The sequence below is a fragment of the Pseudophryne corroboree genome, chromosome 5, assembly GCF_028390025.1.
Source record: "Pseudophryne corroboree isolate aPseCor3 chromosome 5, aPseCor3.hap2, whole genome shotgun sequence".
NCBI lineage: Eukaryota > Metazoa > Chordata > Amphibia > Anura > Myobatrachidae > Pseudophryne > Pseudophryne corroboree.
In genome coordinates this window covers 410,638,819-410,651,909 of record NC_086448.1, presented here as the reverse complement: position 1 = coordinate 410,651,909, position 13,091 = coordinate 410,638,819, and the positions used below count along the sequence as shown (strand labels likewise).

At 45.4% G+C, this 13,091-nt stretch overlaps 1 protein-coding gene across 1 annotated transcript in view; it reads left to right on the top strand.

The window, feature by feature from the left end:
• ADCY2 (adenylate cyclase 2) overlaps window positions 1–13,091 on the top strand; it is a 1,664,414-nt gene that overhangs the window by 353,419 nt on the left and 1,297,904 nt on the right. The window contains exon 3 of the mRNA XM_063922769.1: window positions 865–1,026. Coding sequence (XP_063778839.1) covers window positions 865–1,026 — 162 coding nt within the window. The remainder of the gene's footprint in view (window positions 1–864; window positions 1,027–13,091) is intronic.

Sequence of the window (13,091 nt, the reverse complement as noted above, 5' to 3'; positions counted from 1 at the left end):
GCAGCCTAGTAGGTCCCCCATCCCTTATAATACCCATTATTACACCACTCAGTCAGTGTGACTGTATTGATTATATATCAGAGCCCCACTGATTGTAGCAGGATTTCTCCCATACACGGTAGTACTTAAAATACAGTATTATAGCATATTGATATATCACCAGGTCAGTATGTCAGCATGTGCCTTCCCCCCAGCCATGACTGTCACAGACAACTGTTAGACACTGTACTTAAAATAACACTGTTTATCCACTGTCCATCATCACACCCCCCATCATCTCCCACTCACGTCTGATTGGAATTTGAAGTAAGTGATGGATGTTATATAAAATGTAAAAAATACTGTAATAAAGTACACTGGAAGAACTCGTTTTTTTCTGTGCACATCCTGGCTCTTCTCTCTAAGCATCTGCCGTCACGTGTCATGACTGGTCATATGCACAGTACTGCTGGACTGAGGACACAGGCATGCACTGCAGCCAGCCCCCATCAGCTGTTTAATTACTGAGAGCCTGCTGGGAGTATTCAGCCAGCCAAGCCCTTGGACAATTTCGATGAAGCTTGTGGTCTGCCAGAAATGCCCTTTATTGAGCCTTGTCAATCGGCCCCTTGGACCACCAGGGCCCTCTGAGACCAACAAGGCCCTAAGCAGCTGCTTTGATTGCCTTGTGGTAAATCCCCCTCTGTGCATGCTCAGTATAATAATCACTCATTAAACGATAATTCGTAATTTGCAACTGATGCTGCATGAGACCTAATGTAATTTTTGTCCATTTACCATGTACGAAAAAGAATGAAAGTAATTCTAATGGTCTGGAATTCTTTTTAAAACTATTATACTAATTACTTTATTTCTCCTTTCTAGGTTTCATTTTTCTTATTCATTATATTTGTGGTATACACGATGCTTCCGTTCAACATGAGAGATGCAATAATTGCCAGTATTTTGACCTCTTCATCTCATACAGTTGTTTTGAGTGTCTACTTATCTTCTTCTGAAGGTGGAACAGAACACTTGGTCTGGCAGGTATGTGCCATAATTTAATTAACTGCTGGAAGTGTCATGTTGAGTTTCTCAAGGCCCTTCATTTCTGCCAAAAGCAGCCATTAACCACATTCTGGCCAGGTGGAAAACAGAGTGCCGCCTTCATAGCACTTATTACAGTCTCTAAACTATAACATAAGTTAATTGTCAGTCATTTTATCAAACTGAGGTTATTGGCCACACTTCTTTCAGACTGTATAGATCCTGGCCTATTGTTCTACCTTGCAACCCGTGAAATCCCAAAGATATTAGGCAGCTGTCACTACAACTGGAAATCAATTGTTACTAGTAAACCATTACAAACCAATATGTCATATTTAGTGTAATATGATTCTCAGATTATATAGACAATTATAAAAGTGATTGTAGGCTTTAAAATCCAACTAAAATGTATTTGATTTATTTTTTCCTGCATATTGCCTATACCAAACAGTGATATTCTGCCCTACTGATTATGGGTTATAATCCTGTATCTTTTGCCTGTAGTCAGCATTTGGGAGGTGTCTGTCTGGTGCAATGAGGGGCACTATCCCAACAAGGTTATAATATAAGCACAACAACGAAGTCCCAGCGCTTCCAAGCCACCAAGCTTAACCAATCTTTATATAATTATAATTGTAATGCTGCTCCCAATTTAGCAGTACTGTCCTGCCAATAGTATAAGAAAAAATATAATAAATAAGATCAATAGATCAATTTATTAAGAGCGCATTAGCAATTTATTATAGCAACAAATTTCCATAAAAATTACACCGTTTAAAATACACACACGCACAGTAAAAATGACATACAATGTTACTCTGCAATGGCAATTAAAGAAACTATAGCTCCTATAATGAATAAGGAATGGTTATAATCACCATTTGTTTAAAAATTCCTTAATTCAGCTGGATCCAATCCTTTTGATGTGCATAAAAGGGCTAATTGTTAAATGCCTGTAACAAACAGTATACCGTTCACGTCTCCTGTAGGGTACACCTACAAGTTGAATTCCTGGTGCTAGAATCAATGAGCATTGTCCACCTTATAACGCCTTCACAGGTAACAGCACAGAAGGACTATATGTGATGAGGAGACACACAGTGTAGTACGCTTCGAAGCCTTGATTCCAGTCAGATATTGTCTCTAAGAGGCAGGGCAGGGAGGGTGCTGTAAGCGCTGGAAATCACAGCATTATGCTCAACCCGTCTCTGCAGAATGCCGCTGCACTTGTCATGTATTGAAGTTCAGCGTATTACTTCCAGCCAGGAGAGGAGTTTATTTGTAGACCTCTTGGTTAGGTAATTTAGCGTACCTTCCGTTCCTTAGTTCGCCGGCGTGATGTTTGGGAAGAATGAACTCCAAAACACTCCGGAACCCGCTGAGAGTAAGTTCAGTGCAAATCCAAAATGCCTATTTCTCCTTCCTTACATGTTTCTCCGCTGATATGCAATGGCAGTTTCATCAGAGCATCCTCTGATGAAACTGCCATTGCATATCGGAAGTAATACGTTGAACTCCTATACATGACAAGTGCAGTGGCATTCTGCAGAGACGGGTCGAGAATAATGCTGTGATTTCCAGCGCTTACAGCGCCCTCCCTGCCCTGCCTCTTAGAGACAATATCTGACCGCAATCAGGGCTGTGAAGCGTACTACACTGTGTGTCTCCTCATCACATATAGTCCTTCTGTGCTATCACCTGTGAAAGCGTTATAAGGTGAACAATGCTCATTGATTCTAGGACCAGGGATTCAACTTGTCATTAACATTTGTACCCTACAGGAGACGTGAACGGTATACTGTTTGTTACAAGCATTTAACAATTAGCCCTTTTATGCACATCAAAAGGATTGGATCCAGCTGAATTAAGGAATGTATAAACAAATGGTGATTATAACCACTCCTTATTCATTATAGGAGCTATAGTTTTTTTTATTGCCATTACAGAGTAATATTGTATGTAATTTTTTTACTGTGCGTGTTAGAGATGAGCGGGTTCGGTTTCTCTGAATCCGAACCCGCCAGAACTTCATGTTTTTTTTCACGGGTCCGAGCGACTCGGATCTTCCCGCCTTGCTCGGTTAACCCGAGCGCGCCCGAACGTCATCATGACGCTGTCGGATTCTCGCGAGGCTCGGATTCTATCGCGAGACTCGGATTCTATATAAGGAGCCGCGCGTCGCCGCCATTTTCACACGTGCATTGAGATTGATAGGGAGAGGACGTGGCTGGCGTCCTCTCCGTTTAGAATAGATTAGAGAGACACTTGATTTACTAATTTTGGGGAGCATTAGGAGTACTCAGTAGTGTACAGTGCAGAGTTTTGCTGATAGTGACCAGTGACCACCAGTTTTATTTATAATCCGTTCTCTGCCTGAAAAAAGCGATACACAGCACACAGTGACTCAGTCACATACCATATCTGTGTGCACTGCTCAGGCTCAGGCCAGTGTGCTGCATCATCTATTATCTATATATAATATTATATATATCTGTCTGACTGCTCAGCTCACACAGCTTATAATTGTGGGGGAGACTGGGGAGCACTACTGCAGTGCCAGTTATAGGTTATAGCAGGAGCCAGGAGTACATAATATATTATATAGTGAGTGACCACCAGACACACAGTGCAGTTTATTTAATATATCCGTTCTCTGCCTGAAAAAAGCGATACACACAGTGACTCAGTCAGTCACATACCATATCTGTGTGCACTGCTCAGGCTCAGGCCAGTGTGCTGCATCATCTATATATATTATATATCTGTCTGACTGCTCAGCTCACACAGCTTATAATTGTGGGGGAGACTGGGGAGCACTACTGCAGTGCCAGTTATAGGTTATAGCAGGAGCCAGGAGTACATAATATTATATTAAAATTAAACAGTGCACACTTTTGCTGCAGGAGTGCCACTGCCAGTGTGACTAGTGACCAGTGACCTGACCACCAGTATATATAATATTAGTAGTATACTATCTCTTTATCAACCAGTCTATATTAGCAGCAGACACAGTACAGTGCGGTAGTTCACGGCTGTGGCTACCTCTGTGTCGGCACTCGGCAGCCCGTCCATAATTGTATATACCACCTAACCGTGGTTTTTTTTTCTTTCTTTATACATACATACTAGTTACGAGTATACTATCTCTTTATCAACCAGTCTATATATTAGCAGCAGACACAGTACAGTGCGGTAGTTCACAGCTGTGGCTACCTCTGTGTCGGCACTCGGCAGCCCGTCCATAATTGTATATACCACCTAACCGTGTTTTTTTTTTCTTTCTTTAAACATACATACTAGTTACGAGTATACTATCTCTTTATCAACCAGTCTATATATTAGCAGCAGACACAGTACAGTGCGGTAGTTCACGGCTGTGGCTACCTCTGTGTCGGCACTCGGCAGCCCGTCCATAATTGTATATACCACCTAACCGTGGTTTTTTTTTCTTTCTTTATACATACATACTAGTTACGAGTATACTATCTCTTTATCAACCAGTCTATATATTAGCAGCAGACACAGTACAGTGCGGTAGTTCACGGCTGTGGCTACCTCTGTGTCGGCACTCGGCAGCCCGTCCATAATTGTATATACCACCTAACCGTGGTTTTTTTTTTCTTTCTTTATACATACATACTAGTTACGAGTATACTATCTCTTTATCAACCAGTCTATATATTAGCAGCAGACACAGTACAGTGCGGTAGTTCACGGCTGTGGCTACCTCTGTGTCGGCACTCGGCAGCCCGTCCATAATTGTATATACCACCTAACCGTGGTTTTTTTTTCTTTCTTTATACATACATACTAGTTACGAGTATACTATCTCTTTATCAACCAGTCTATATATTAGCAGCAGACACAGTACAGTGCGGTAGTTCACGGCTGTGGCTACCTCTGTGTCGGCACTCGGCAGCCCGTCCATAATTGTATATACCACCTAACCGTGGTTTTTTTTTCTTTCTTTATACATACATACTAGTTACGAGTATACTATCTCTTTATCAACCAGTCTATATATTAGCAGCAGACACAGTACAGTGCGGTAGTTCACGGCTGTGGCTACCTCTGTGTCGGCACTCGGCAGCCCGTCCATAATTGTATATACCACCTAACCGTGGTTTTTTTTTCTTTCTTTATACATACATACTAGTTACGAGTATACTATCTCTTTATCAACCAGTCTATATATTAGCAGCAGACACAGTACAGTGCGGTAGTTCACGGCTGTGGCTACCTCTGTGTCGGCACTCGGCAGCCCGTCCATAATTGTATATACCACCTAACCGTGGTTTTTTTTTCTTTCTTTATACATACATACTAGTTACGAGTATACTATCTCTTTATCAACCAGTCTATATTAGCAGCAGACACAGTACAGTGCGGTAGTTCACGGCTGTGGCTACCTCTGTGTCGGCACTCGGCAGCCCGTCCATAATTGTATATACCACCTAACCGTGTTTTTTTTTTCTTTCTTTATACATACATACTAGTTACGAGTATACTATCTCTTTATCAACCAGTCTATATATTAGCAGCAGACACAGTACAGTGCGGTAGTTCACGGCTGTGGCTACCTCTGTGTCGGCACTCGGCAGCCCGTCCATAATTGTATATACCACCTAACCGTGGTTTTTTTTTCTTTCTTTATACATACATACTAGTTACGAGTATACTATCTCTTTATCAACCAGTCTATATATTAGCAGCAGACACAGTACAGTGCGGTAGTTCACGGCTGTGGCTACCTCTGTGTCGGCACTCGGCAGCCCGTCCATAATTGTATATACCACCTAACCGTGGTTTTTTTTTCTTTCTTTATACATACATACTAGTTACGAGTATACTATCTCTTTATCAACCAGTCTATATTAGCAGCAGACACAGTACAGTGCGGTAGTTCACGGCTGTGGCTACCTCTGTGTCGGCACTCGGCAGCCCGTCCATAATTGTATATACCACCTAACCGTGGTTTTTTTTTCTTTCTTTATACATACATACTAGTTACGAGTATACTATCTCTTTATCAACCAGTCTATATTAGCAGCAGACACAGTACAGTGCGGTAGTTCACGGCTGTGGCTACCTCTGTGTCGGCACTCGGCAGCCCGTCCATAATTGTATATACCACCTAACCGTGGTTTTTTTTTCTTTCTTTATACATACATACTAGTTACGAGTATACTATCTCTTTATCAACCAGTCTATATATTAGCAGCAGACACAGTACAGTGCGGTAGTTCACGGCTGTGGCTACCTCTGTGTCGGCACTCGGCAGCCCGTCCAGAATTGTATATACCACCTAACCGTGGTTTTTTTTTCTTTCTTTATACATACATACTAGTTACGAGTATACTATCTCTTTATCAACCAGTCTATATATTAGCAGCAGACACAGTACAGTGCGGTAGTTCACGGCTGTGGCTACCTCTGTGTCGGCACTCGGCAGCCCGTCCATAATTGTATATACCACCTAACCGTGGTTTTTTTTTCTTTCTTTATACATACATACTAGTTACGAGTATACTATCTCTTTATCAACCAGTCTATATATTAGCAGCAGACACAGTACAGTGCGGTAGTTCACGGCTGTGGCTACCTCTGTGTCGGCACTCGGCAGCCCGTCCATAATTGTATACTAGTATCCAATCCATCCATCTCCATTGTTTACCTGAGGTGCCTTTTAGTTGTGCCTATTAAAATATGGAGAACAAAAATGTTGAGGTTCCAAAATTAGGGAAAGATCAAGATCCACTTCCACCTCGTGCTGAAGCTGCTGCCACTAGTCATGGCCGAGACGATGAAATGCCAGCAACGTCGTCTGCCAAGGCCGATGCCCAATGGCATAGTACAGAGCATGTCAAAACCAAAACACCAAATATCAGTAAAAAAAGGACTCCAAAACCTAAAATAAAATTGTCGGAGGAGAAGCGTAAACTTGCCAATATGCCATTTACCACACGGAGTGGCAAGGAACGGCTGAGGCCCTGGCCTATGTTCATGGCTAGTGGTTCAGCTTCACATGAGGATGGAAGCACTCAGCCTCTCGCTAGAAAACTGAAAAGACTCAAGCTGGCAAAAGCACCGCAAAGAACTGTGCGTTCTTTGAAATCCCAAATCCACAAGGAGAGTCCAATTGTGTCGGTTGCGATGCCTGACCTTCCCAACACTGGACGTGAAGAGCATGCGCCTTCCACCATTTGCACGCCCCCTGCAAGTGCTGGAAGGAGCACCCGCAGTCCAGTTCCTGATAGTCAGATTGAAGATGTCAGTGTTGAAGTACACCAGGATGAGGAGGATATGGGTGTTGCTGGCGCTGGGGAGGAAATTGACCAGGAGGATTCTGATGGTGAGGTGGTTTGTTTAAGTCAGGCACCCGGGGAGACACCTGTTGTCCGTGGGAGGAATATGGCCGTTGACATGCCAGGTGAAAATACCAAAAAAATCAGCTCTTCGGTGTGGAGGTATTTCACCAGAAATGCGGACAACAGGTGTCAAGCCGTGTGTTCCCTTTGTCAAGCTGTAATGAGTAGGGGTAAGGACGTTAACCACCTCGGAACATCCTCCCTTATACGTCACCTGCAGCGCATTCATAATAAGTCAGTGACAAGTTCAAAAACTTTGGGTGACAGCGGAAGCAGTCCACTGACCAGTAAATCCCTTCCTCTTGTAACCAAGCTCACGCAAACCACCCCACCAACTCCCTCAGTGTCAATTTCCTCCTTCCCCAGGAATGCCAATAGTCCTGCAGGCCATGTCACTGGCAATTCTGACGAGTCCTCTCCTGCCTGGGATTCCTCCGATGCATCCTTGCGTGTAACGCCTACTGCTGCTGGCGCTGCTGTTGTTGCCGCTGGGAGTCGATGGTCATCCCAGAGGGGAAGTCGTAAGCCCACTTGTACTACTTCCAGTAAGCAATTGACTGTTCAACAGTCCTTTGCGAGGAAGATGAAATATCACAGCAGTCATCCTACTGCAAAGCGGATAACTGAGGCCTTGGCATCCTGGGTGGTGAGAAACGTGGTTCCGGTATCCATCATTACTGCAGAGCCAACTAGAGACTTGTTGGAGGTACTGTGTCCCCGGTACCAAATACCATCTAGGTTCCATTTCTCTAGGCAGGCGATACCGAAAATGTACACAGACCTCAGAAAAAGAGTCACCAGTGTCCTAAAAAATGCAGCTGTACCCAATGTCCACTTAACCACGGACATGTGGACAAGTGGAGCAGGGCAGGGTCAGGACTATATGACTGTGACAGCCCACTGGGTAGATGTATGGACTCCCGCCGCAAGAACAGCAGCGGCGGCACCAGTAGCAGCATCTCGCAAACGCCAACTCTTTCCTAGGCAGGCTACGCTTTGTATCACCGCTTTCCAGAATACGCACACAGCTGAAAACCTCTTACGGCAACTGAGGAAGATCATCGCGGAATGGCTTACCCCAATTGGACTCTCCTGTGGATTTGTGGCATCGGACAACGCCAGCAATATTGTGTGTGCATTAAATCTGGGCCAATTCCAGCACGTCCCATGTTTTGCACATACCTTGAATTTGGTGGTGCAGAATTTTTTAAAAAACGACAGGGTCGTGCAAGAGATGCTGTCGGTGGCCAGAAGAATTGCGGGACACTTTCGGCGTACAGGCACCACGTACAGAAAACTGGAGCACCACCAAAAACTACTGAACCTGCCCTGCCATCATCTGAAGCAAGAAGTGGTAACGAGGTGGAATTCAACCCTCTATATGCTTCAGAGGTTGGAGGAGCAGCAAAAGGCCATTCAAGCCTATACAATTGAGCACGATATAGTAGGTGGAATGCACCTGTCTCAAGTGCAGTGGAGAATGATTTCAACGTTGTGCAAGGTTCTGATGCCCTTTGAACTTGCCACACGTGAAGTCAGTTCAGACACTGCCAGCCTGAGTCAGGTCATTCCCCTCATCAGGCTTTTGCAGAAGAAGCTGGAGGCATTGAAGAAGGAGCTAAAAGGGAGCGATTCCGCTAGGCATGTGGGACTTGTGGATGCAGCCCTTAATTCGCTCAACAAGGATTCACGGGTGGTCAATCTGTTGAAATCAGAGCACTACATTTTGGCCACCGTGCTCGATCCTAGATTTAAAGCCTACCTTGGATCTCTCTTTCCGGCAGACACAGGTCTGCTGGGGTTGAAAGACCTGCTGGTGACAAAATTGTCAAGTCAAGCGGAACGCGACCTGTCAACATCTCCTCCTTCACATTCTCCCGCAACTGGGGGTGCGAGGAAAAGGCTCAGAATTCCGAGCCCACCCGCTGGCGGTGATGCAGGGCAGTCTGGAGCGACTGCTGATGCTGACATCTGGTCCGGACTGAAGGACCTGACAACGATTACGGACATGTCGTCTACTGTCACTGCATATGATTCTCTCAACATTGATAGAATGGTGGAGGATTATATGAGTGACCGCATCCAAGTAGGCACGTCACACAGTCCGTACTTATACTGGCAGGAAAAAGAGGCAATTTGGAGGCCCTTGCACAAACTGGCTTTATTCTACCTAAGTTGCCCTCCCACAAGTGTGTACTCCGAAAGAGTGTTTAGTGCCGCCGCTCACCTTGTCAGCAATCGGCGTACGAGGTTACATCCAGAAAATGTGGAGAAGATGATGTTCATTAAAATGAATTATAATCAATTCCTCCGCGGAGACATTGACCAGCAGCAATTGCCTCCACAAAGTACACAGGGAGCTGAGATGGTGGATTCCAGTGGGGACGAATTGATAATCTGTGAGGAGGGGGATGTACACGGTGATATATCGGAGGGTGAAGATGAGGTGGACATCTTGCCTCTGTAGAGCCAGTTTGTGCAAGGAGAGATTAATTGCTTCTTTTTTGGGGGGGGTCCAAACCAACCCGTCATATCAGTCACAGTCGTGTGGCAGACCCTGTCACTGAAATGATGGGTTGGTTAAAGTGTGCATGTCCTGTTTTGTTTACACAACATAAGGGTGGGTGGGAGGGCCCAAGGACAATTCCATCTTGCACCTCTTTTTTCTTTTCTTTTTCTTTGCATCATGTGCTGATTGGGGAGGGTTTTTTGGAAGGGACATCCTGCGTGACACTGCAGTGCCACTCCTAGATGGGCCCGGTGTTTGTGTCGGCCACTAGGGTCGCTAATCTTACTCACACAGTCAGCTACCTCATTGCGCCTCTTTTTTTCTTTGCGTCATGTGCTGTTTGGGGAGGGTTTTTTGGAAGGGACATCCTGCGTGACACTGCAGTGCCACTCCTAGATGGGCCCGGTGTTTGTGTCGGCCACTAGGGTCGCTAATCTTACTCACACAGTCAGCTACCTCATTGCACCTCTTTTTTTCTTTGCGTCATGTGCTGTTTGGGGAGGGTTTTTTGGAAGGGACATCCTGCGTGACACTGCAGTGCCACTCCTAGATGGGCCCGGTGTTTGTGTCGGCCACTAGGGTCGCTAATCTTACTCACACAGCTACCTCATTGCGCCTCTTTTTTTCTTTGCGTCATGTGCTGTTTGGGGAGGGTTTTTTGGAAGGGACATCCTGCGTGACACTGCAGTGCCACTCCTAGATGGGCCCGGTGTTTGTGTCGGCCACTAGGGTCGCTAATCTTACTCACACAGCTACCTCATTGCGCCTCTTTTTTTCTTTGCGTCATGTGCTGTTTGGGGAGGGTTTTTTGGAAGGGACATCCTGCGTGACACTGCAGTGCCACTCCTAGATGGGCCCGGTGTTTGTGTCGGCCACTAGGGTCGCTAATCTTACTCACACAGTCAGCTACCTCATTGCGCCTCTTTTTTTCTTTGCGTCATGTGCTGTTTGGGGAGGGTTTTTTGGAAGGGACATCCTGCGTGACACTGCAGTGCCACTCCTAGATGGGCCCGGTGTTTGTGTCGGCCACTAGGGTCGCTAATCTTACTCACACAGTCAGCTACCTCATTGCGCCTCTTTTTTTCTTTGCGTCATGTGCTGTTTGGGGAGGGTTTTTTGGAAGGGACATCCTGCGTGACACTGCAGTGCCACTCCTAGATGGGCCCGGTGTTTGTGTCGGCCACTAGGGTCGCTAATCTTACTCACACAGCTACCTCATTGCGCCTCTTTTTTTCTTTGCGTCATGTGCTGTTTGGGGAGGGTTTTTTGGAAGGGACATCCTGCGTGACACTGCAGTGCCACTCCTAGATGGGCCCGGTGTTTGTGTCGGCCACTAGGGTCGCTAATCTTACTCACACAGCTACCTCATTGCGCCTCTTTTTTTCTTTGCGTCATGTGCTGTTTGGGGAGGGTTTTTTGGAAGGGACATCCTGCGTGACACTGCAGTGCCACTCCTAGATGGGCCCGGTGTTTGTGTCGGCCACTAGGGTCGCTAATCTTACTCACACAGTCAGCTACCTCATTGCGCCTCTTTTTTTCTTTGCGTCATGTGCTGTTTGGGGAGGGTTTTTTGGAAGGGACATCCTGCGTGACACTGCAGTGCCACTCCTAGATGGGCCCGGTGTTTGTGTCGGCCACTAGGGTCGCTAATCTTACTCACACAGTCAGCTACCTCATTGCGCCTCTTTTTTTCTTTGCGTCATGTGCTGTTTGGGGAGGGTTTTTTGGAAGGGACATCCTGCGTGACACTGCAGTGCCACTCCTAGATGGGCCCGGTGTTTGTGTCGGCCACTAGGGTCGCTAATCTTACTCACACAGCTACCTCATTGCGCCTCTTTTTTTCTTTGCGTCATGTGCTGTTTGGGGAGGGTTTTTTGGAAGGGACATCCTGCGTGACACTGCAGTGCCACTCCTAGATGGGCCCGGTGTTTGTGTCGGCCACTAGGGTCGCTAATCTTACTCACACAGCTACCTCATTGCGCCTCTTTTTTTCTTTGCGTCATGTGCTGTTTGGGGAGGGTTTTTTGGAAGGGCCATCCTGCGTGACACTGCAGTGCCACTCCTAGATGGGCCCGGTGTTTGTGTCGGCCACTAGGGTCGCTAATCTTACTCACACAGCTACCTCATTGCGCCTCTTTTTTTCTTTGCGTCATGTGCTGTTTGGGGAGGGTTTTTTGGAAGGGCCATCCTGCGTGACACTGCAGTGCCACTCCTAGATGGGCCCGGTGTTTGTGTCGGCCACTAGGGTCGCTAATCTTACTCACACAGCTACCTCATTGCGCCTCTTTTTTTCTTTGCGTCATGTGCTGTTTGGGGAGGGTTTTTTGGAAGGGACATCCTGCGTGACACTGCAGTGCCACTCCTAGATGGGCCCGGTGTTTGTGTCGGCCACTAGGGTCGCTTATCTTACTCACACAGCGACCTCGGTGCAAATTTTAGGACTAAAAATAATATTGTGAGGTGTGAGGTATTCAGAATAGACTGAAAATGAGTGTAAATTATGGTTTTTGAGGTTAATAATACTTTGGGATCAAAATGACCCCCAAATTCTATGATTTAAGCTGTTTTTTAGTGTTTTTTGAAAAAAACACCCGAATCCAAAACACACCCGAATCCGACAAAAAAAATTCGGTGAGGTTTTGCCAAAACGCGGTCGAACCCAAAACACGGCCGCGGAACCGAACCCAAAACCAAAACACAAAACCCGAAAAATTTCAGGCGCTCATCTCTAGTGCGTGTGTGTATTTCAAACTGTGTAATTTTTATGGAAATGTATTGCTATAATAAATTGCTAATGCGCTCTTAATAAATTGATCTATTGATCTTATTTATTATATATTTTTTCTTATATTATAAGCACCCATATATGGGCTTCTATTTGTATTATCCGTGGTGGAGTTTTGGGCCAAGACAATAAAACTCCATGGCTGGGTCCCTATATATTGAACTAGCCTTATCCGAATACTGAAATCTAACTAGGCTCTACTGCATCAGTTAGGACAAGAAAATACAGACATAGAGACTGTGTAATACAGTATTGTAAAGGAACAAATATACTGCATCTTATTGCTTAATTCCTAACATAAGTCCCCTGGAGTTTTGGAGATTGATTACTGCAAACTGGGTTTTCCCCATGATATTGGGAGTGGGTTGCCAAATAATAGTCAAGGAGGTTCAATTTATTTTTT